Below are 25,694 nucleotides of genomic sequence, written 5' to 3' on the forward strand. Positions count from 1 at the left end.
CAATTTTCAGAAAAACTCCATTCTTCATGTAACTCTTTAAATATCTAGGTTGAACTCTTTTACATTATATATAATCATTTCATACAGCCCCCCCCCCCTGCTTTCACAATAGAGTCATCGGAAAATGACTTCAAGTGAAAGCAGAACCATTACAGGACCGATATGAAAAGAAAATCCTAACATGTATTCAATAAAAAGTCGCAAACTGAAAATCTGAGAAAAACAAATGCGAAAATTAGAAAAACACCCATAAAGAAAATCAAAAAAACAACTGTACCACACGGTCGCTCGTGTGAAGGAAGTACATCGAAACAACTCCCAACTTCGCATATCAACATTTGCAGTTCCACAGGCAACGGCCAAACTAAGGTGAAACAACACATGTAACATGACACAACAAACCTCCTAAAGTCTAGGGAATTTTCTCAATTTAGATGCATGTTATTCAAAATAGCGGTGATCAGTAAAAAATCGCTACTCTCATGCAACGACAGCAAGATTGTTCTCGCAATTAACAATGTTGGATGACATAAGGACTCCACTCTTACTACAATTTGTTTCAAAATCATAAATTTCTACATTAAAGCTATTGAGAGGAAAACGTATGTAGCTCACACTTAATGTTTGATTAACCCAAAACTAAACATACTCATGTAGGGGACATTACCACTGGTGAGGACAGGCAGAAAACCCGAACAGAAACTTAGAGCAAAGGCCAACCCAGGGGGCTTCCCCCCTTCCTGGAGCCAATAAAAGTCCCCACACAACAACGTGACGTGACAGTCTTCAGACTGCCTGGAGTAAAAGATGTCATGCCTACAATTTAGCCGATATCCTACGTTAACCAAAAGTACAGAGTAATTGCTCCACCCATCTAATATCGTTGCTGTTCCCCAAAAAATTGCTTATCTTGTCAACACAGCAACAGTAGGGGGAAAAAAACTCTCAAAATAAAGGCAAGTTAACAGAAAACAGATGCAAGAAGTTACTAAAATCAAGGAACAATCAGGGAGTGAACCCCATGATACTCCAACCCAGATCTCTAAACGCAGACACATCTACCCATCAGGCTAGAATTTAAAACGCCAGTAACGAGCATCAGGCGTAGGTCCGAGAACACAAGTATTATCCCAGGTATCATTGTAAATACAAACGAAGTGAAACTACTTAAATTAACCAAGCTCAATTCAGCATTTAAAAAATAGGTTATCTAATTTTGTGGGGAATAAACTTGAGTTGGCTGTTTTACCCCTTTTTTAAGGCTATGACTATTGGATTCAAATTCAGTCCTCATGGGACACAGCATGTCTCCTTAACGTTCAAGTCTAGCACCATGTGGATTCTTCATTCTACCACTTATACAATATATAAGGAGAGCGAAAACAATACGTTAACCTTTTGTAAGACAACCATGAGACTATTTTACCAGATTAGAAAATCATTGTACCAAATTCTAATTCATCACTAGGTTGCAGACCTACCCACTTCTGCTAGAGAACAGCCGGGTACCACGTGGTGGGCCTTGTTGAATACCTATTAAAACATGGTCAAGCATGACAGAACAAACAGGCTATTTCGAACGCCTATTAAACCATGCTATATAACATTCAAGTGCTTTTCAAACTGCATGTAATATTCAATTAAATAAGCTTGGCTATTACCTAGGAAGGTGATCAGGTTTCCTTGATAAGTTCCAGCTTCATTTAATGGTTAGGTATGATACATTTTAGGAAATAAACATTTAAGAACTCTGAATCAATTATTATGAAAGTTCACGTCAGTTTCTAGTATCGTCCATGATTCCAGGATCCCGTAAGAGAGACTCCATCTCTGAGACTACCGTCGTCCAGCCAGGTCTGTATCCAACTCCATACAAGGAGAGAGAACACTATTTGAACCCCCATTACGAGACCATAGTTTACCAAATTAGAGAAGCAGCATTATACCAATTACCAATCTATCCCATTTATTAAATTTAGGACATTACTTTCGCATACACCCCAGTGGACACCAAACAACGCAAAACCTTGCGATTTCAAAACTTCCATGGTAACAACAACCTTGAACAAATACACATATCCCACCAAGGAACACACAATGCAGCCAATCGGAACCCCCATGCACAGGGATTACCAAAATGGACAAATGCATTTACTAGATGTCAACCACAAACAGATATTGACAAATGCCTGCGACTCGGGCCATAATCACATAGAGAAAAAACACAATTGGCGCGCGCACACATACAAATTCATTAGTACAACTACTGATTTAAACCATAAGCTGACCAACAATTTTGGCAATTGACAGGTGCAATCCCTACTCCTTCCCACAGTCTCTGAAATTGGTGGACATAGAGCTTTGACAAAATCCACAAGGTCTTCCAAGCACAGCAGTAGGCATAGACGCGCAACAGATATAGCCCCTAAGCCATCAGTGCCCTAGCTACGTGGTTGGAAACAACCCGAGGCCTGCTCACCGCTAGCCCATAGGACCGATTCTCCCCTACCCATAATACAGGTTGCATGGGGAGACATAGGGGCACAATTCCCCTACAGTCGAAAAACAAATGAGACACCCTTCTCGCATTCCGCACAGAGAGGTGCACAGAAACCAATTCCACCAACAGAGAGCTGCATAAAATCCTGCACAAATCGCCCAGCAATAGGTTAGCTGCATGGAAATGGTTGTCAGGACATGGAACAAAACAACATTTTCCTAACTACAGGCGCTATAACCAAAACACCTCAAAAATTACTTCTATTTACCATACTTTCTCAAATCCATCTATCGACTTCCACAAAACCATCAAATCTGACATACAAAAACCAACCACATAGTTTACTAAAGCATATGAAAGCTGTATTAAGCAACGATCTCACCGGTTGATGCTCCTTCTGGTCCGTCTCCTGTCTGACCGTCCGCACCCCTCTTTCAGGCGGTTAAGCGTTCCTGCGTGTTCCTGTGGGTGAGGCCAACGAGGCAGCCAAAACTGTCTCAATGCTTGCGGGAACAATACATCTAAATAGCCGTTGTCTGGAGTCCCACTGGTATTTTCCCAAATCCAATGTCCCTCAGACGCTTCCAGGGAAATGTTGGGACCACGCAAACTTCCAAGAAGTCCTAGCGGGGGGGGGGGGGGGGGCAGTCAGATAGGACAACCTGAACGAAAAGGGCTACAACACAGATCAATACACCCCACACAACTTTCCCAAAGCTTCCATCAGTCACCACTTTCTACATACCGTAACCTACGCCTTCCAAACAACTTCACATTGCGCCTCCTGCAACTTCCATTCGTTACCACGGCCATCTACCTCCAATCAGCCCGGCAGGCCGCGCATCCGTCACCGAACGAAAATGCCAGTCGCCGGAAAAACCTAATAACACTCAAAGAAACAAAAGTTCACATGTCCAAACATCAGAAACATAAACACCGTCGCCAAAAACTCACCTCAATGCTTACCCAACATTTAACGCAGCAAAAAAAACAAACGCGGCGAAACAAACCCTATTTGTTTTGTTGCGCGTCGCTCACACCAGAACCATGTAAACTTAATGTGCCCGAACACACATACCTGCGCCCTAACGCATAAGTGCTCTAACACTTTCATCTCAATCAACGAGCCCGAACATCGTTAATAGACCCGTCGGCCCGTAAGTGAGATGTTCAAGGCCTAGCCTTGTCTGCAGAATTTAAATGTGCCCTAACACATAATACCAGAATGTGCCCTAACACATACTTGCGCGCAAATGCAAAAAGGAGCCCTAACTCCTAGTATACTCGTGCTCTAACGCAAAAAGGAGCCCTAACTCCAAGTATACTCGCGCCCTAACGCAAACTAAAGTGCCCTTACCTCCCGAGTTTACCTGTACTGAGGAATCCCAAAAAGTAGGAGACCCCAGAATCAGTAACCGAGGACGAGCTCCCAAATTGTGATGGTAATTCCATTGATCAAAACTCTTAAAGGAGTAAGAAACAAAGACAAAATTATCTTGGTGCAATCATTTTATTATTATTTGCAAATAAGAGAGACGCGTCAACCGCTTACAAACATAATCGTCTGAGGAGTCTCTAACTCAATATAGCTCATTCAACAGTATATATCACATACAAAAAGGGGTGTGGTAAGTTGTTGCCCATCTGTCTTGGTTAACAATTACCCAAAGGGCGGGCTGTCCCCCCACCTTATCCTTCTCAACTCCTGAGGAGACACAATGGCCCTCATTTATCAAAAGTGCGTACACCAAATTTCGTGCGTACACCCAAAACCACGGTGACTTTGAGATTTATCAATATGGACGTTGGCGTACGGCACTCTCAAATCCTACGCTAGCTCAGGAGGTGGTGTACACACGTTTTGAGTTAGTGCGGAAATGCGCAGAAAAAATAATCCTAACGCACTGACAAACTAAAAGATATGATATATCATGACCCACTGTAAAAAAAAAACTTCAGTGTTTAGTTTTGTGCAACATGGACTTCAATGTTTAATTTGTGTGACTTTACCAAAGCTTTTGATTTATATGTATTCCTTCAGATGCGAGCCTGTGCGCTTTACATGACGTTTCAGGGTTAGGCCCGGCAGTTGCGCACGGACTGGGTTCAGTAATAAAAGGCTTTTAATGACCAAAATATAATTCAGACTGACAAAATAATAAAAATGACATTCTTCTTCTTTTAAATAATAATAATAATAATAGAAATAATAAAAATAACGACATTCTTCTTCTAAATAACAATAAAGGTCATTAATAATAAATATCATAAAATAATAAGACGAATGTTACAAATTGTCATGCAAATATTAATGTGAATGAATGGTACTCCACATCACATCATCATCTTTTATTCCGCTTTTTAAACTGCCAAATGAAACAATTTTATTTCTTTCTACCTCCCTGGTGATCATCTCAATCTCCACGTCACAGAAGTTTCTCTTTTTTCCCGTCTTCCGTGTGTCCATGGCGTAGAATGAGGGCGTGGGGGAAGTGGAGACTTGACTATATAGGGGCGTGTTATTCAAATGACGGTCGTTTTCAGCCGCGGCATTTATCAAGGGCAGGTATTGCGTACACCTGTATTTTAAAGGTACGCACAGCTTCATAAATCAGGCGGTGAGAGGAGTGTAAGCAAAATCTTACGCCAACACATACACCTGTTTCTACGCAAGAATGATAAATGAGGGCCAATGTCTGGATAATCAACAGAGACACTTAAGGGTTATACAGATTTACTGATTTACGAGTAACCATCTAATGCACTGGTGCCGGTCAAGGATGGTGGTCAAGGATGCCTCCCCAGGCAAACACCAGACCCCTCTTGGCATCTTTAACTAGTAACTCATTCGTACATGTATAGGACGACCAAGAATACATTAGTTCAAGAATTTCCACAACATCACGCTTAGCTATTTCACATGCACATTCTAGAATTACTCTTCAGCTGTCATTACGCAAACAATTATTAATGATTAATCCACCTCAGATACGATTGGAAATCAGGCATGGAATACTCTTGGGAACTCTGGAGTTTTTTATTTGGATCTCTATTTTAGTAACTTTGAAGTGAAGAATGAATGCAGACATGGTAGGAGGATGGATAGAAAACTGAATTAGGAAATTGCTTTGTTGATGAACTACTCGACTCTCCTATTTTTTTACAATACATTCATAAACATACTGATATTGTCTGAATTTCCGCAGTGTATTTTTTTTAGGTATTGTTCAAACCAAGGTTACATGAAACTACTGAACATAATAGTTTCCTACATCCTGGCACTCCCCTAAAGAGACTGCTGCTGAGTTGGATGGCTAGTAGGGGGACTCTTCTTAATGAGAAAATCCCAAAGCCCCAGGGCAGTGAAGAGGACATTGCTCGATGTACCGTATTTCAGATGGGGATGTTAGAATGGTGCCCAGACAGTGGTTATGAAGAATTCTGTGATACTTAAGGGCATAGTGGTGTTAATCCGTTTGTGCTCAGTGATTCCACTTGGCTCATTCATCACCTCCCTTAACTATTCTCAAGATTGTTGTTATAAAAAGTGTTCAATTTCCTTGATAACGTAAGGGACAAATAGTTCAAACCTAATTTATAATGGTACTAAACCTGCATAACTTGCCCAGCCATTGTGAAAACATATTCAACTGTATGCTACAGTTGTGCTCATAAGTTTGCATACTCTGGAAGAAATTGTGACATTTTGGCATTGATTTTGAAAATTTGACTGATCATGCAAACTACATAATTTATTATAACATAGTTGTTTGGCTCCTTTTTAATGATACCAGAAATCACCCAAATGGCCTTAATTGAAAGTTCACATACCCTTGAATATCTGGCCTTGTTACAGACACACAAGGTGACACACACAAGTGAAAATGGCAATCAAAGGTGAATTAGTGTCTGTGTATAAATAGTCAATGCGTTTGTTAGCTCTCACGTGGATGCACTGAGCAGGCTAGATACTGAGCCACGGGGAGCAAAAAAGAACTGTCAAAAGACCTGCATAACAAGGTAATGGAACTTTATAAAGATGGAAAAGGATATAAAAATATATCCAAAGCCTTGCAAATCCCAGTCAGTACTGTTCAATCACTTATTATGAAGTGAAAAAATCTGGGATCTCTTGACCAAGTAAGATTTCAGCCAAAACTGCCAGAAGAATTGTTTGGGATACCAAGAAAAACCCACAGGTAACCTAAGGAAAAATACAAGCTGCTCTGGAAAAAGATGGTATGGTTGTTTCAAGGAGCACAATACGACGCTACTTGAATAAAAATGAGCTGCATGGTCGAGTTGCCTGAAATAAGCTTTTACTCCACCAATGCCACAAAAAAGCCAGGTTACAATATGCCCGAAAACACCTTGACACGCCTCACAGCCTCTGGCACTGTGATGGCAATTCCATTGATCAAAACTCTTAAAGGAGGAAGTACAGAGACAAAAGTCTCTTGGCACAATTTAATAGTTTATTTGCAAATAGAGAGACGCGTCAAATGCTTACAAAATAATAATCTGAGGAGTCTCTGAAGTATATACATGAACAGTCCGTATTTATTACAGTTAAAAGGGGAGTGGTAAGATGCTGCCCATCTGTCTTTGTCAATAAAAGACATTCCCTTTGTTCTGTCAATACCTAGGCTTCACACAAGGGACAAGCTGTCCTTCCCCACATGGGTAACCTCTTGAACTCTAAAGAGCATCCGGACAGACAATAGATGCCCTGATGAGTTATTCAGATGGGCAGATTGAGTAACCCTTTAATCTGCTGATACCAGTCAATGATGCCCCTTAGGCAAATACCAGATCCCCCTCTCCTACATTCCTAAGGAGCAAAGGACAGATACCCTTCTTGATTTAAGCAGAGGAACATGGTCAGAGTACCCCTAGTGATGCTCTGATATTTATACAGACATGTGTCTCACATTCAAAGAAAATAGTTACTGTGGGGAGAACAAGTATTTGATACACTGCCGATTTTGCAGGTTTTCCTCCTTACAAAGCATGTAAAAGTCTGTAATTTTGATCATAGGTACACTTCAACTGTGAGAGACGGAATCTAGAACAAACATTGTATGATTTTTTTATAATTAATTTGCATTTTATTGCATGACATAAGTATTTGATCACCTACCAACCAGTAAGAATTCCGGCTCTCGCAGACCTGTTTTTCTTTAAGAAGCCCTCCTGTTCTCCACTCATTACCTGTATTAACTGCAGGACATCAGGGATAAAATTGTAGACCTGCACAAGGCTGGGCTGGGCTACAGGACAATAGGCAAGCAGCTTGGTGAGAAGGCAACAACTGTTGGTGCAATTATTAGAAAATGGAAGAAGTTCAAGATGACGGTCAATCTCCCTAGGTTTGGGGCTCCATGCAAGATCTCACCTCGTGGGGCATCAATCATGAGGAAGGTGAGGGATCAGCCCAGAACTCTACAGGAGGACCTGGTCAATGACTTGAAGAGAGCTTGGACCACAGTCTCAAAGAAAACCATTAGTAACACACTACACCGTCATGGATCAAAATCCTGCAGCACACGCAAGGTCCCCCTGCTCAAGCCAGTGCATGTCCAGGCCCGTCTGAAGTTTGCCAATGACCATCAGGATGATCCAGAGGAGGAATGGGAGAAGGTAATGTGGTCTGATGAGACAAAAATAGAGCTTTTTGGTCTAAACTCCATTCGCCGTGTTTGGAGGAAGAAGAAGGATGAGTACAACCCCAAGAACACTATCCCAACCTTGAAGCATGGAGGTGGAAACATCATTCTTTGGGGATGCTTTTCTGCAAAGGGGACAGGATGACTGCACCGTATTGAGGGGAGGATGGATGGGGCCATGTATCGCGAGATCTTGGCCAACAACCTCCTCCCCTCAGTAAGAGCATTGAAGAAGGGTCGTGGCTGGGTCTTCCAGCATGACAACGACCCGAAACACACAGCCAGGGGTGGCTCCGTATGAAGCATCTCAAGGTCCTGGAGTGGCCTAGCAAGTCTCCAGACCTGAACCTAATAGAAAATCTTTGGAGGGAGCTGAAAGTCTGTATTGCCCAGCGACAGCCCCGAAACCTGAAGGATCTGGAGAAGGTCTGTATGGAGGAGTGGGCCAAAATCCCTGCTGCAGTGTGTGCAAACCTGGTCAAGAACTACAGGAAACGTATGATCTCTGTAATTGCAAACAAAGGTTTCTGTTCCAAATATTAAGTTCTGCTTTCTGATATATCAAATACTTATGTCATGCAATAAAATGCCAATTAATTACTTAAAAATCATACATTGTGATTTTCTGGATTTCTTTTGAAGAGTTGAAGAGTACCTATGATTAAAATGACAGGCTTCTACATGCTTTGTAAGTGGGAAAACCGGCAATGTCGGCAGTGTATCAAATACTTGTTCTCCCCACTGTACATACCAGGAAATAGAAAAGCAGACATTTCTCAAATGCACCTTAGTTCAGAATTTCCATAACAGCACACTGTAATTTGGAATGACGAGACCAAAATAGAGCTTTATGGTCACAACCATAAGTGCAGTGTTTGGAGAGGAGTCAACAAGGCCTATAGTGGACAGAATACCATCCCCACTATGAAGCATGGTGGTTCACTGATGTTTCGTGTGTGTGAGAGCTCTAAAGGCACAGGGAATGTTGTGAAAATGGATGGCAAGATGAATGCAGCATGTAATCAGAAAATACTGGCAGACTATTTGCATTCTTCTGCATGAAAGCTGCACATGAGACGCTCTTGGACTTTCCAGCACGACAATGACCCTAAGCACAAGGCCAAGTTGACCCTCCAGTGGTTACAGCAGAAAAAGGTAAAGGTTCTGGAGTGGCCATCAAAGTCTCATGACCTTAATATTATCGAGCCACTCTGGGGAGATCTCAGTGTGCTGTTCATGCAAGACGACCAAAGACTTTGCAAGACCTGGAGGCATTTTGCTAATACGAATGGGCAGCTATACCACCTGCGAGAATTCGGGGCCTCATAGACAACTATTACAAAAAACTGCACGCTGTCATTGATGTTAAAGGGGGCAATACACAGTATTAAGAACTAAGCGTATGCAGACTTTTGAACAGGGACCAGTTCATTCTTTTCTTTGTTGCCATGTTTTGTTTTATAATTGTGCCATTTTGTTATGACCTACAGTTGAATGTGAATCCCATAACAAATAAAAGTGTTTTGCCTGCTCATGTTTTCTTTACAAATGGTACATATATTACCAATTCTCCAAGGGTATGCAAACTTTTGAGCACAACTGTATCAGAGTATGGCGATAGAATTGCTTCTAAGTTATTGCAAATGTGCAGATCACTATTTAAAAATTTATATTACAATGCGTAAACAGAAAATATATTTTTTTTTTTATCCCCTGCTGATTTTGTACATTTTCACACTGACAAAGAAATGAAATCAGTCTATAATTTTAATGTTAGGTTTATTTGAACATTGAGAGACAGAATAACAACAAAATAATCCAGAAAAACGCATGTCAAAAATGTTATAAATTGATTTGCATTTTAGTGAGTGAAATAAGTATTTGATCATCTCTCAGTCAGAAAGATTTCTGGCTCCCAGGTGTCTTTTATACAGGTAACGAGCTGAGATTAGGCGCACACTCTTAAAGGGAGTGTTCCTAATCTCAGTTTGTTACCTGTATAAAAGAGACCTGTCCAAAGAAGTAATCAATCAATCAGATTCCAAACTCTCCACCATGGCCAAGACCCAAGAGCTGTCCAAGGATGTCAGAGACAAGATTTTAGACCTACACAAGGCTGGAATGGGCTACCAGACAATCCCCAAGCAGATTGGTGAGAAGGTGACTACAGTTGGTGTGATTATTCGCAAATGAAACACACAAGATCTCCCTTGGTCTGGGGCTCCATGCAAGATCTCACCTTATGGAGTTGCAATGATCATGAGAATCAGGAATCAGCCTAGAACTGCATGGGAGGATCTTGTCAATGATCTCAAGGCAGCTGGGACCATAGTCACCAAGAAAACAATTGGTATCACACTACGCCGTGAAGGACTTAAATCCTGCAGCGCCTGCAATGTAACCCTGCTCAGGAATGCACATGTACAGGCCCGTCAGAAGAGAACTGGGTGAATGTGTTGTGGTCAGATGAGACCAAAATCAAGCTCTGTAGCATCAACTCAACTTGTGTGTTTGGAGGAGGAGGAATGCTGTGTATGAAAAAACACCATCCCCACAGTCAAACATGGAGGTGGAGGTGCTTTGGGGTTTTTTTCTGCTAAGGGGACAGGACAACTTCTCCGCATCAAAGGGACGATGGACGGGGCCATGTACCGTCATATCTTGGGTGAGAACCTCCTTCCCTCAGCCAGGGCATTGAAAATGGGTCGTGGATGGGTATTCCAGCATGACAATGACCCAAAACACATGGCCAAGGCAACAAAGGAGTGGCTCAAGAAGAAGCACATTAAGGTCTGATGGTTACTTTCGTAACCCCAGTTCTATGAGTGGAGTTTCGCCCTTAGGGGCTTCGCTCCTATTGGTTTACCCTTTCTGCCAATAGGCAGTCACTGAATATTTAAATATGCAAATCGCACCTCTCATGGCCATCTGCCCCATGGCTATAAAAGAGGCCCAAGATGTACTCCCTGCCTGTCACCCACCTCACCAAAGAGACAAGTGCCAAACAGGACGGCCCAGGCGTGGAAACCACGACACTGAGCCGCTTCCATCCGGCTCACACTAAGCACATTTGATTGCGTGCTGACCACAGCCCCCGAACAAATGTACACACAGCACCAACCCAACCGGTACCTCCTCAATCAGTCTTGACTGAACCGGAGCATCCGAGGCCAGCCCATAGAACACTCTGAGACCCTGACTTGGCGCACAAGTAGACGCTCAAGCACACACAACGCGAGCGTCACACAGAAAAGCACACAGGTAAACCGGAGCAGCGGATGGACCCAAGTCAATTTGCGCCATCCCAGTAGCTCAACGGACCCAACTCACACCCCAGACTCAGCCACACTGAGCACAGAGTGAGCCAACGTGCCTGAGGCCATGTCACACAAGTAAAATCAGACAAATGGCGACGGCATCACCCAAGACGCGGCCGCACAATTGTCCTCCACCCCCATGCGCCTAAACGGCGCGGCTAAGGCCGCGCCCCACACGTGGAGTGGGCTCCGCAAACCCACTAGGCGCAGGAATACCACGTAACTTGTAGGCCAGATCAATCGCCTCACACAACCAGTGAGAGAGACGCTGTTTTGACAACAGCTGGCCCACCTTGGGGCCACCGTGACACACAAAGAGCTAGGGACACAAAGAGCTGCACATACTGTGCCAAAGCGCGGACCGGACACAAACGATGCAACCTCTCCTCCCTCACACCCGCATGGGGAGGTGGAGAAAACGCACACAACACCATCTTCATAGAACGAAAAGACGCCTTGATCACCTTGGACAGAAAAGCCGGGTTAGGGAGCAACACGCCGACATCAAGCCCAGGAGAGACATAACCGCGTACACCGCCACCGTTCGTGACGGCCGGACATGAGCCAAGGCCCTCACAGAGACTGTGGATAACTGTAGCCCCAGAAATACCACCAGTTGACTGGGCTGGGGGGCACCTTTTTCCAGTTCACCGCAAAGTCCAGGCGAGTGAGCTGAGTCACCAACCGGAACGTGTGAATACTTGCCTGTTTCGCCGAGTGCGCTAGAACCAACAGGTCTTCCAGGTAGGCCAGAAACCTGACCCCCTGACACCTCAGCAGTCCCAACGCAGCCTCTACGCACTTGGTGAAAGTGCGGGTGGCCAACACATACCCGAACGGAATCCTTGTGTACTCGTACATCTGACCCTGAAAGGCAAACCGCAGGAACTTCCTGTGGCGTGGCAGAACAGGAACATGAAAGTAGGCATCCTTCAGATTGATGCTGACGCAAAAATCCCCGGGGTGCCCACACTCCAGGAGACGTTTCGTCGTGAGCAGGCGAAATGGCCGCTTTGACACGCATTTGTTTAAAACACGCAGGTAAAGAATCGTCCGCATGCCCCCCGTGTTCTTGGACACCAGGAAGCAAGGGGAGTACAGCCCCTTCTCCCTCCGCCCCAACGGGACTAGGGACTCCTTTTCTAGAAGGTCCTCAATCTCCCCCTGTAGGGCAGCGACCTTCACAGATGTCATGACGGTCTCTACGGCCAGAGACTGAGGGCAGGGAGCCCGCTCACTAACCATACCCTGGCACACAGCGGCTGTTTGAAATGAAGGCTCACTCACAGGTAAAGTGAACACACGGCTTTATTTACCGAAACAGAGGAGATCCCCACCAAACGCACACAGGGTGAGGAAGTGTCCGAGGGACACCCCCCCCCAAAGAGTCAAGGCTCCCGTCGTTCTGTTGGCGAGGAGGAGGAGGGGACAACCTCTGGGGGCGCTGCGTCGGATGCGCTGCGTCGGATGCGCCGTGTCCAGTTCAGCAGCACCCACTGCCTTAGCGCGGCAAAGTTGCGCCCGCCAACGTAAGCAACCCCCAGGCCTCCGCAAGGCCTCAGGAGGAGCAGAGGACGCTGCAGACGAAAAAGGGACGGGTAAGAGGGGACCCAAACGGAGACGCTCCTCCCTCTCTTTCTTCTGACGCACCAGGGCCTCGGTGACAGCAGCACCGAACAGCGCGTCCTCCTGAAGTGGAGCGTTCCCTTCAGGGAGGTCAACGCCAGCCATAAGTGCCAAACCTGCACCACCGACATCGCCATCACCTTACCAGCCGAGAGGGAATTAGCCTGAGTCAGCTTCAAAATGGCCGCCGAGGCACACGCCACCTCGCTCACCTCAGCCGGGGTCAAAGAGGTGCGACCCACCGTCATCCCGGCCACCGCCGCAGCCAGGAGGCCCACATTGTTGCAGGCTGCAAGAGACTGCATCGAAAGGGCGTATTGTTTCTCCGCCAAGCTGGCGGAGACACAGTCCCTTACCGAAGGCAGGGCAGGGCTCTTGTCGGACCAGGTACTCAGGCCCAGATCCAGGAAGGACACCAGAGCTGTTTCCAGGTTTCCTGCTCAGCATCTCCAACCGTCCCTCCACAGTAGTGAAGGTGAGGTGTGACTTCACGGTCCCCCTGGTCATGAACGGAGCGCTCCACGCCTCCTCTGCGTATTTACACAGAGAGGGGACCTCTGTCGCAGCTGTCGGCGGTGGCCCCGCGTCCAGCGGGCAGCCTCGAACAAATCATCCCCTTCCTCTGGCACCGGCAAGGGGATGCGCAGACGTCGGGTGGCAGCAAAGAAATCCTCCTGTCCTTGGGGGTGACGACAGCCTCTTTCCCCTCCGAAGAGGAAGAGCTGGAACGCCGCCACACCCGCTCACCCGAGGGGAGGAGTCCTCCTCAGAGAGGAGAGAGAGGACGTCGGCGAGGGGGACCTCCTCGGTGAAGTACGCAAGCCGCTCCATCCTCACCGGTAAAGGGAGGACGGCGCAGATGGTGCACACAGGTTCCTCAGTAGCACCCTCATGAGCATGAAGCGGCCCCAGACACGTACAGCTTAATGTGTACGTGTCCACGGCCGGGTCCAGCTCGCTACACCGGCAGGCAAACGTACAAAATCAGCAGGGGATCAAAAAAGTTTTTCCCTCACTGTAGCATCGACAAAAAACATTCTCATGATCTGCAAATACATAACACATTCTACAAATAATTCACTACCCATAAATAAACTCCTTCAAACTTATATATTAAATATATTCAAAGCAAGGATACATCACGATCTGTAAATAGGAAATGCAATCCACAAATGTAATTCAGAATCTTTAAACAAACACATTTAAAATTCACAAACAAATAATTTATGATCTGTAATCACGATCCGCAATCGGAATTCACAATATGCAAACTATTTTCATCAGGTGAAGAGATATTTGTGAGTGACATTTTAGTTTGTGAAACGTATCATATTTGTGGATAGAAAACTGTGTTTATGGATTGGTTCCTTTTTGTTTACCAACTTTTTATGCAAATATTCCGCCTTAGATTTGCAAAAACAATTTGTACTTGCAATCCAACGAGGCTAATAGGGTTATCTCTTCGCCAACTTTCTTTACACCATCTTGGCCTGAGCTCCTGCCGATCAGGCACTTGCCTTTAGTCTTATGTCAGGTCTTGGTTCGAGAGCTACGAAGTGTAATATTTCCTGAAGTCTTGGTGAAAATAGCAACTATACAGAAAACTGGCAAGCTGTTTTAAAAACCGTTATTGGAAGAAATGGCTTGATATCTACTGTGACCAACTAGCTATTTGTATGCCTCACTCAGGTAATTGTTTTTGTGCCTGACTAAAACCTAGCGTTGTATCGCTACAATACTAGCTAGTTTACCGGGTATAGGCTTCATTACTAAATAGAGTAGATACACTAGTGACACACGTGTCACTCTCTCTGCCTGATTTATTTATCCCTGTCAAAGTAGTTTGTTAGCTAGCCAGCTATCCAGCCATCCTATGTTGTGATAGTTTCACATGTAGCTCTCGCATTGTCATTTCATTGTTTCTTTGCCTAGATGATAAAGACAATTGCTCCTGGTTCAGCTCTACGTTGCACGACTACTTCAGCAGAAGTTCAGACAACATGGAATGACGCCTCAGCATTCCTCTTGATACTATAACATCTACAGTGTGTTTAGTCTTCAAACAAATACAACAAAATGCAGGCATATGCAATGTGCATGTATCCATCTTAAAAAGATAAACTTGCCAGCTTCATTTGGACCACCACATGATCTAGCTGATTTTGATTTATTTATATACCATACTGATTGTGTGTAGAGTACCCATGTGGTTACCTTGTTTAAAATACAACCTAATAGGATTTACAGTGTGCAGGGTTTATAGTAGGCTATATACCACAGTTAAGGTCTGTTGTTATGCACTCTGCAAATTGTAGGCATACAAAGGTACAGTTAGGTCCGGAAATAATTGGAGACTGACACAAGTTTTTTTTTGTCTGTTTACCAAAATATTTTCTAGTTACAGTATAAATGAATAATTAATGAATATGGACTTAAAGTGCAGTCCCTCTGCTTTAATTTGAGGGTATTCACATCCAAATTGGAGGAAGGGTTTAGGAATTACAGCTCTTTAATATTTAGCCCCTCTTTTTCAAGGGACAAAAGGTAATTGGACTATTGACTCAAAAGCCGTTTCATGGACAGTTGTGGGTTATTCCTTCGTTATTTCTTCATCAATTAAGCAGGTAAAAAGTCTGGAGTTGATTCCAGGTGTGGAGTTCGCATTTGGAAGCTGTTGCTGTGAACCCACAATGTGTGGTCAAAAGAGCGCTCAGTGCAAGTGAAATAGGCCATCCTTAGTCTTCAAAAAAGAAGTTCCATCAGAGAAATACCAGGAACATTAGAAGTGGCAAAATTAACAGTTTGGTACATTCTGAGAAAAAAATAATGCCCTGGTGAGCTCTGCAACACAAAAAGGCCTGGATGTCCACAGAAGACAACAGTGGTGGATGATCGTAGGATCCTTTCTATGGTAAAGAAAAACCCCTTCACAACATCCAGTCCAGTGAACACTCTCCAGGAAGTATCCAAGTCTACCATAAAGAGAAGACTTCATGAGAGCAAATACAGGGGGTTCACCACAAGTTGAAAAGCATTCATAAGCCTCAAGAATAAAAAGGCCAGATTAGACTTTGGCAAAAAAAAACATTTAAAAAAACCAGCTCAGTTCTGGAACAGCATTCTTTGGACAGATTAAACAAAGATAAGCCTGTGCCAGAATGATGGGGAGAAAAAGTATGGAGAAGGCTTGGAACGGCTCATGATCCGAAGGATACCACACCATCTGTAAAACACGGTAGAGGCAGTGTGATGGCAAGGACATGCATGGCTTCCAGTGGCACTGGATCACTAGTGTTTATTAATGATGTGACAGAAGCAGCCTGAGGAATTCTGACGTGTATAGGGATATATTGTCCACTCAGATTCAGACAAATTGAGAAAAGTTGATTGGACGGCGCTTCACCTTACAGATGGATAATGACCCAAAACATACTGCGAAAGCAACCCAGGCAAAGATGTGAAATATTCTGCAAAGGCCAAGTCAATCACCTGATCTCAACCTGATCTCAAGCTTGCATTTCACTTGCTGAAGACAAAACTTAAGGCAGAAGCTGAGGTTTAACTGGAGACATAGACTAGGTGTGCCTTGCTGACTCACTCAAGCAACTGCTTCTAATGGGTTTAGGCACCTGCAAGTTCAATCAAGGTGAATTCACAGGTGATTATACTACTGTTCAAAAGTATGGGAACACTGAGAAATGTCTTTGTTTTCAAAAGAAAAGAAAATATTTTGTCCATTAAAATAACATAAATTTGATTAGAAATAGAGTGAAAACATTGTTCATGTTGTAAATGACTATTGCAGCTGGAAACAGCAGATTTTTCATGGGATATGTAAATACAAAGGCCTATTATCAGCAACAACCAGACCTGTGTTCCAATGGCATGTTGTTTACTAATTCAAGTTTATCATTTTAAAAGGCTAATTGATCATTAGAAAACCCTTTTGCCATTTGTTGTTCTGAGAAATTAAGGCTATTCCATGCCAGAAATTGCCAAGAAACTGAAGATCTCGTACAACACTGTGTACTGCTCCCTTCACAAAACAGCGCAAAATGTCTCTAATCAGAATAGAAAGAGTGGGAGGCCCGGTGCACAACTGAGCAAGAGGACAAATACATTAGTGTCTAGTTTGAGAAACAGACGCCTCACAGGTCCTCAACTGGCAACTTCATTAAATAGTACCTGCAAAGTGTCAGTGTCAACAGTGAAGAGGCAACTCTGGGATGATGGCCTTCTAAGCAGAGTTACAAGGAAAAAGCCATATCTCAAACCGGCCATGAAAATGTGTCTCTGAATTTGTGTTGTGGCGAAGGGAGGGCCATTTATGAAAACGTACATGTTATGTACTGAAAAACATAACATTGGATAAATGGTCTACAGATCCATGTTTGTTAGCTGAAGACCTGGCCAGGAGTGGTACTACTTCTGTGGGTGCATGTGTGTGCGTAGTCCTCATTTGTTGCCCAATTGTAACATATTAGTCTACTGTCCTGTCAGAGAAAATACTTACCGTCATTCATTTTATTTCTGTTACTGTGACAGAAATTAAAGGTAAAAGGTAGCATGCTACCATAGTATCTTCAGAAGTAGCCAGGAAATGAATGGCCAGAGACAACAGAGAAAGAATGTACACATGTTCCTAACCTTACCTTAGACCTCTTGATTATACACAGCATCAGCATATTTAGTGTGATAATTTGAACCATTATACAGCATAGTTTTATTAACCACATACAATCAAAATATACATGGGTAGGATGAGCATGAAATACATATATTAAAAAAGCAACATTTCTAAAATATAAATTATAAATAAACATGACAAAAAAAAAAAAATATTATATCTAACACTTGTCTGACTTTAGTTTGAGTTTTTTGTATGTTATCAATTAAGCATATATGGGCAAAACAAAATTAGACAATTACAAATATATTCAGGCTTTTAATTTTAATTTCACATGAAATGGTAAGGGGTATGAACAAAATTGACACAGACAAGAAAACTTGAATACTATATTTACAGTTTGATCAACATTCAGAGCACAAACAGCGAAAAAGAGGTTATAGAAAATATATACAATAGTATAGAACAGATGTGTCATATGAAATCACAGTATCAACAGGTGGTACAGAAAAAAGGTTGAGCGATATACCTTTGTATGCCTATACTTTGCAGAGTGCATAACAGCCCTTAACTCTGGTATATGTTGTATATAGCCTACTACACTGTAAACCCTGCATTTGTGGACCAGGTTTCATATTTACAGATCATGATGTATTTGTTCATATAATTTGTGTAATTGTAGATTTTTATTTTGTATCAAACATCGCAAAACTTGACTCAAAATGTTACAAACAAATAGGAACCAATCCACAAATATAATGTGATCCGCAAATAGTGTATTTATTGTTCAAGGGTGTGAGGGATAATCGAAAATATTTTTTGTAGAATGGAGTTCATTTATGGGTTGTGAAATATATTTGTTTTGCATTTGCAGATCATGAGAAATGTTTTCGTGGATGTTACACTATTTGTACATTTTATTTTCTGTTTACACATTGTAATATACATTTGTAAATTGTGATCTGCAAATTTGCAATAATTTAGAAGCAATTCTATCTCCATATCAGAGCCTGTATGGACTGTTTTCAAAGCCATTTTGCTAGTTTGTTTTGAGAATGGATTAACAGGTAGTGAAACATTAACGGCAAACCTGAAGGTCCCAACACTTAAGGTGATTACCTCTCTCTGTGTCCTCTACTTGGTGTCCCTCTCACAGTCCAGACAAGCCTTTAGACACTTAGCAAAGGATTGCAACAACAAACCTCCTTGTTCTGAGGCACTGGCAGTGTGTTTTCAGCCTTCGAATATATCGGTGGCACAACTGCAAAAACACTTTGTTGTATTTTGTTTTCGAATTCTAGCGTCCTGATCAGTCCGGTTTATTTCATAAAGCCCTTACATCAGCAGTTGTCCCAAAAATGCTCAGTTATACAGGCACCCTGTGTAAATACACCAGAGAGCTAAAATAAGATGATTTGAATGTGAGAACACATGCTGAGCATTCAGCCCTCCGAGAGAGAGCTGAGGGCCTCCATGCCGTGACTCTTCGTCCCCTGCCAGCCTCCACAATACAGGGGGGTGAGAACCAGAACAACTCCCAGCTGCCACTCTACTGGTCCTGCTGGAAACGTGAGGGCGACTACGACGTCTACCTGTCTCTTCCCGTCTACCTGTGCCGACGGGAGGGCAGAGGCCTGCGCTCAGGTAAAAAATGAAGGATGACCTCTCTTTACTGGCGTCGGCCACCCCCAGCAACGGTGCCTTGCCAAGCCTGCGTTGTGTGTGTGGCTGTGTACACCCTCCAACCCGTTAAATCTCAACCTATTTTGTTGCATCATCCTGACGTGTCAAACCCCAGCTAAATTCTGCTGGACTAACCCTGAAATTCAATTGAGCGCTCTTCTGCTGGTGCCACTGTTAGACTGCATGTGCGTTTGTGGGTGGGTGTGTGTGTATGCGTGCCTGCGGGTATGCAAGCATCTGATCACCACCTCTGGCATGTGAACGGGTTTCGCTGCTGTGGCATCAATGCTAATTCTAAGGAACATCTGTGGGGTGAAGGAGGGTTTGCTGGGGCAGGGGATAACTTGGATGTCGTAATCCAAACCAGTCACATTGCATGCTTGAAACCTTGCAGTCAATAGGTGCTGCGATCTATTGTGCTTGGACGCAGTGTGAGTCCACAGCAATGTATTTTAATGCACATTTTTACATTGAAAACACATTTGACAACCACTTCATCAAGCTTATTGATTTAAAGGTTTGCATGCAATAGCGAAATGCCTATTCCAGAGCTTGGTAGAATGGAACATTTCCATAATGCTCTGTTCAGATATGCCATCAGATGCACCAATGGCCAATAATTTTTACATCGCTTATGCTTAGAACATGTGTACTTCAAGGCGTCACTGTAAACCTCAGTTGCCAAGTGTACTTGATATGTTTGTATTGTCCATGCTTAATGGATCCCATGTTATTCGGGGTCATACGCGTGTATGAATACGCTTACAATCGCGTGCACTCCACTCCACTGCTGACAGCCAGATGAACAGTAATAATTCAGACTGTGTTTCTCCATCCTACAGGCGACCTCATGCAGGCTGGCGGCGGTAGCAGCCTGGTGCCAGCCAAGCCCTCGCCACCAATGCCACCGAAGCGGACCACCCCGGTGACCAAGCGCACCCCGGAGGATGCCTCGACCCAGCCTATTTCCACCCCCTCCCCGTTGTCTTCTGAAGACCGCCAGAACAGCCAATCAGTGAGCTTCCAGCTGCCTTCCCCTCCTCCGTCGCCGCCCTTACCAACGCACACACCCCCCTCTCCCCCCCGCCAGCATCTGCACACACACCACCTCCACCATCAGCACTCCTACCAACACCCCATCCCCCAGCCCATGCTTTTCGACCCTCCCAGCCCCACCAGCGAGTCCCCCCAGCGGCCAGCACCTGTGCCGCTGCACATCATGATTCAGAGGGCCCTCTCAAGTCCCGGGCCTGCCCAGCCACACCCCGATGGCTTGCAGCGCTCAGCCCACTCCTTGCTCTTCGAGACCCAGTCCGAATACCAGGGGGACCGCGGCCGCCCACTAGCTGTCAGTCTCCAGCCCCTCAAACTGTAAGTACTGTTTGATTTTGCACTGTGGGTATCTAAACCATTTATGAGACTTTAGTAAATCACACTTGAGAAATGCAAGGCGTGAAGTTGGTAGGATCTCATGGGTGTATTGTAGAATGTAGCCACAGAATGCTTCTGCGATTCTAACTGTTTGACATCTCAATCACCAGTGATATTAGATTGGCATCGTTTTGCCAAAATCTCATCTGGTATTCATTTCTCTCCCTTTCCTCCTTTTTCCTCATCAGGGCTGAAGATGACTACTCTGAGGAAGAGGATGAAGAGGAGGAAGAGGAGTATGATGGAGAGCTCCCCCAGCCAGAGCTGGAGCCACGGAGCAGGAGGTGCATGGTAGGAGAACCCAGCGTCAGCGTCATCCCGGAAGGACCCAACAGCAGTGAGGAGGAAGAGGATAATGAGGAAGAGCAGGAACTGCAAAGAGACGACAGCGACTCGGACGGGCCAGTGCTCTACAAAGATGAAGATTCAGATGAAAATGAGGAGGAGGAGTCTCCACAGAGTGCGTATCTCCCAGTTTCAGTTTTTTTTGTCAGATAGCAGTCGTAGACTTATTATTCAGGTCGATGATTATTATTACAGTGCAGTGAAAAAGTATTTGCCCCCTTTGTTCCATTATTGCATACTGAATGTTGCCAGATCCATCCATCTTCTTCCTCTTCATCCGGGGCCGGGTCGCGGGGGCAGCAGTCTAAGCAGAGATGCCCAGACTTCCCTCTCCCAAGACACTTCCTCCAGCTCTTCCGGGGAGGGGGACCGAGGCGTTCCCAGGCCAGCCGGGAGACATAGTCCCTCCAGCGTGTGCTAGGTCTTCCCCGGGGTCTCCTCCCGGTGGGACGGGACCGGAACACCTTCCCAGGAAGGCGTTCCGGAGGCATCCGAAACAGATGCCCAAGCCACCTCATTTCGGCTGCCTGTATCCGGGATCTTGTCCTTTCGGTCATGACCCAAAGCTCATGACCATAGGTGAGAGTAGGAATGTAGATTGACCGATAAATCGAGAGCTTCGCCTTGCGGCTCAGCTCTTTCTTCACCACGACAGACCGATACATCGACCGCATTACTGCAGAAGCTGCACCAATCCGTCTGTCAATCTCCCATTCCATCCTTCCCTCACTCGTGAACAAGACCCCTAGATACTTAAACTCCTCCACTTGAGGCAGGCAGTCTCCACCAACCTGAAGTGGGCAAACCACCCTTTTCCGATTGAGGACCATGGCCTCAGATTTGGAGGTACTGATTCTCATCCCCACCGCTTCACACTCGGCTGCAAACCGTCCCACTGCATGCTGAAGGTCCTGGTTTGAAGGGGCTAACACGACAACATCATCCGCAAAGAGCAGAGACGAAATTGTGTGGTCCCCAAACCTGACACCCTCCGGCCCCTGGCTGCGCCTAGAAATTCTGTCCATAAAAATTACGAACAGAACCGGCGACAAAGGGCAGTCCTGCCGGAGTCCAACATGCACAGGGAACAAGTCTGACTTACTGCCGGCAATGCGGACCAAGCTCCTGCTTCGGTCGTACAGGGACCTGACAGCCCTTAGCAAAGGACCCAGGACCCCATATTCCTGAAGCACCCTCCACAGGATGCCACGAGGGACACAGTCGAATGCCTTCTCCAAATCCACAAAACACATGTGGACAGGTTGGGCAAATTCCCATGAACCCTCCAGCACCCGTAGAGAGTATAGAGCTGGTCCAGTGTTCCACGGCCCGGACGAAAACCACACTGTTCCTCCTGAATCCGAGGTTCTACTATCGGCCGTATTCTCCTCTCCAGTACCCTGGCATAGACATTCCCGGGGAGGCTGAGAAGTGTGATCCCCCTATAGTTGGAACACACCCTCCGGTCCCCATTCTTAAAAAGAGGGACCACCACCCCGGTCTGCCATCCCAGAGGCACTGTCCCCGACCGCCATGCGATGTTGCACAGCCGTGTCAACCAAGACAGCCAGACAACATCCAGAGACTTGAGGTACTCAGGGCGGATCTCATCCACCCCTGGTGCCTTGCCACCGAGGAGTTTCTTGACTACCTCTGTGACTTCAGCCCGGGTGATGGACGAGTCCACCTCTGAGCCCTCATCCTCTGTTTCCGCAATGGAAGACGTGACGGATTGAGGAGATCCTCGAAGTACTCCTTCCACCGCCCGACGACGTCCCCAGTTGAGGTCAACAGCTGCCCGCCTCTACTGTAAACAGCGTTGGTAGGGCACTGTTTCCCTCTCCTGAGGCGCCGGACGGTTTGCCAGAATCTCTTTGAGGCCAGCCGATAGTCCTTCTCCATGGCCTCACCGAACTCCTCCCAGGACCAAGTTTTTGCCTCCACAACCACCCGGGCTGCAGTCCGCTTGGCCTTTCGGTACCCATCAGCTGCCTCAGGAGTCCCACAAGCCAACCAGGCCTGACAGGACTCCTTCTTCAGCTTGACGGCATCCCTTACTTCCGGTGTCCACCACCAGGTTCGGGGATTGCCGCCTCGACAGGCACCGGAGACCTTATGGCCACAGTTCCGAGCAGCCGCTTCGACAATGGCGGTGGAGAACATGGTCCACTCGGACTCAATATCTCCAGCCTCCCTCGGGATCCAGTCGAAGCTCTGCCGGTGGTGGGAGTTAAAGATCTCTCTGACAGGAGACTCGGCCAGACGTTCCCAGCAGACCCTTACAGTACGCTTGGGCCTGCCGAGTCTGTCCAGCTTCCTCCCCCGCCATCAGATCCAACTCACCACCAGGTGATGATCAGTTGACAGCACTTTCCAGCACCCCTCCCAGAGACTCCAAGAAGGTTGGGTACTCTGCACTGCTGTTCGGCCCGTAGGCACAAACAACAGTGAGAGACCTATCCCCGACCCCTAGGCGCAGGGAAACGACCCTCTCCTTCACCGGGGTAAACTCCAACACATGGCGGCAAAGCTGGGGACCTAACCCTAACCAGCCCGCAGCCTCTCACCATGAGCTACTCCAGAGTGGTGAAGAGTCCATCCTCTCTCAAGGAGTGTGGTTCCAGAGCCCAAGCCGTGCGTAGAGGTGATCCCGACTCTCTAGTCGGAACCTTTCAACCTCACGCATGATCTCAGGCTCCTTCCCCGCCAGCGAGGTGACGTTCCACGTCCCTTGAGCTAGTTTCCGTGTCCAGGGATCGGGTTGTCGAGGCCCCCGCCTTCGACTGCTGCCCGATCCCCTCCGCACCGACCCCTATGGTCCCTCCTGTAGGTGGTGAGCCCACGGGAAGGCGGCCCCACGTCACTCCTTCGGCCTGAGCCCGGCCGGGCCCCACGGGGAAAGGCCCGGCCACCAGGCGCTCGCATACGATCCCCAACCCCGGGCCTGGCTCCAGGGCGGGGCCCCGGCTGCGCCATACCGGGCGACGTCACGTTGCTCAAAATGTAACTCATCATTAAAGGGTTTTGAACCGCTGTGTTGCCAGATTTTCATACAAAATGTAATGTAAGACAAACAGTACCTGAGTAAACGCAAAATTGAGTGTAAAAATTATAACTTTAACCGCAACAATTGCAACCAAAGGCTTCCTGTTATTGGAGATCAGTCTATCACATCGCTGTGAAGGAATCTTGGCCCACTCTTCTTGGCAGAATTGCTATAATTCAGCGACTTTTGACGGTTTCTGAGCATGAACTACTTGTTTAAGGACCAGACACAGAATCTCGATGGGGTTCAAGTCAGGACATTGACTAGGCCACTCAAGAACCTTAATTGTGTTTCTTCTGAGCCATTCTGAGTTGGACTTACTCTTGAGTTTGGGATCTGTTGTCCTGCTGCATAACCTTATTACGCTTCAGATCACGAAGTGATGAGCTGTCTTTCTCTTTCAGAATGTTCTGGTAGAGAGCATGGTCTCTTCAATGATGACAGCAAAGCATCCCCTCACCATTACACTACCACCACCATGTTTGATTGTAGGGATGATGTTCTTATTGGGAAATGCTTTGTTTGCTTTCGCCAGACATAACTGCAGCCAACACTTTTGACTCGTCTGTCATCTGAATTTGGTAAAGGGGTTAAATTAGTAACTAAGGGGGCAATCACTTTTTCACAGTTGGTGTTGAATAACCTTTTTCTTCTGTAAATTAAATAATCATTAAAACACTGAATTTTGAGTTTACTTGGGTTTTGTTTGTCTTATATTACATTTTGTATGATGATATGAAACCATTCAGTGGGACAAATATAAAATAATAGAGCAAATCAGGAAAGATGCAAATACTTGTTCATGGCACTAATAAAAGCTTTTCTTTCATAGCTTTCAATGAAATGTTTTGGGAATATCTCCCTGCAGTAGGCAAATACTGATAAACATTTGGAACATCGGATTGAAATACATTTTCCTTTTCAATCCCTTTGAATGTAATGCAATTATAATTGTGAAAAATGTGAGAATCGCAGTACGTAATGGATTGGTAATATGATAATATTTTATTGTGTAAGTTCTTGACTGCTCCGATTCAGACTCAGGATTTCCTTTATTTAGTAAATACATCTACACATGCCCAAAATGTATTTGGTGTAATGGTACTGCCAGTGGTAGACAACATCAACCATTGAGTCAATTAAGACTTTTGTCTTTGTATACCTCTTTTGGTTCTGGTGAAGGTGGTTTGGCCAGCAGGGTCAGAAGGAAAGACACTTTGGCTTTGAAACTAAGTAACAGGCACACCCTGGAGAGGCATGCTTGGGAGGACCAGTCCAGCAGCCACACTGGAGGACACATTCCGGGACACACTCACCAAGGGTCAACTGGACTGACCTGGCAGAGCAGGGAGCAGTGGGAGGCCATACGCACACAGATCGGCTCCGCACTCACAAGGTCATTCATTGAGCTACACACACACACCTTGGTTTTTCTGTACTTGTGGGTAACTAA

The 25,694-nt window shown here is 45.4% G+C and overlaps 1 protein-coding gene across 8 annotated transcripts in view; it reads left to right on the forward strand.

Moving 5' to 3' along the window:
* phactr4b (phosphatase and actin regulator 4b) overlaps positions 1 to 25,694 on the forward strand; it is a 126,586-nt gene that overhangs the window by 88,871 nt on the left and 12,021 nt on the right. For 5 of the 8 annotated variants that reach the window (XM_034288741.1, XM_034288740.1, XM_034288737.1 and 2 more), the window contains 4 exons: positions 19,237 to 19,380; positions 20,262 to 20,790; positions 21,039 to 21,310; positions 25,424 to 25,637. In XM_034288741.1, coding sequence (XP_034144632.1) covers positions 19,237 to 19,380; positions 20,262 to 20,790; positions 21,039 to 21,310; positions 25,424 to 25,637 — 1,159 coding nt within the window. The remainder of the gene's footprint in view (positions 1 to 19,236; positions 19,381 to 20,261; positions 20,791 to 21,038; positions 21,311 to 25,423; positions 25,638 to 25,694) is intronic. The other 3 variants (XM_020045181.2, XM_010867370.4, XM_034288742.1) reach the window with 1 other exon arrangement.

Source organism: Esox lucius, chromosome 20 (genome assembly GCF_011004845.1).
Source record: "Esox lucius isolate fEsoLuc1 chromosome 20, fEsoLuc1.pri, whole genome shotgun sequence".
NCBI classification, from domain to species: domain Eukaryota; kingdom Metazoa; phylum Chordata; class Actinopteri; order Esociformes; family Esocidae; genus Esox; species Esox lucius.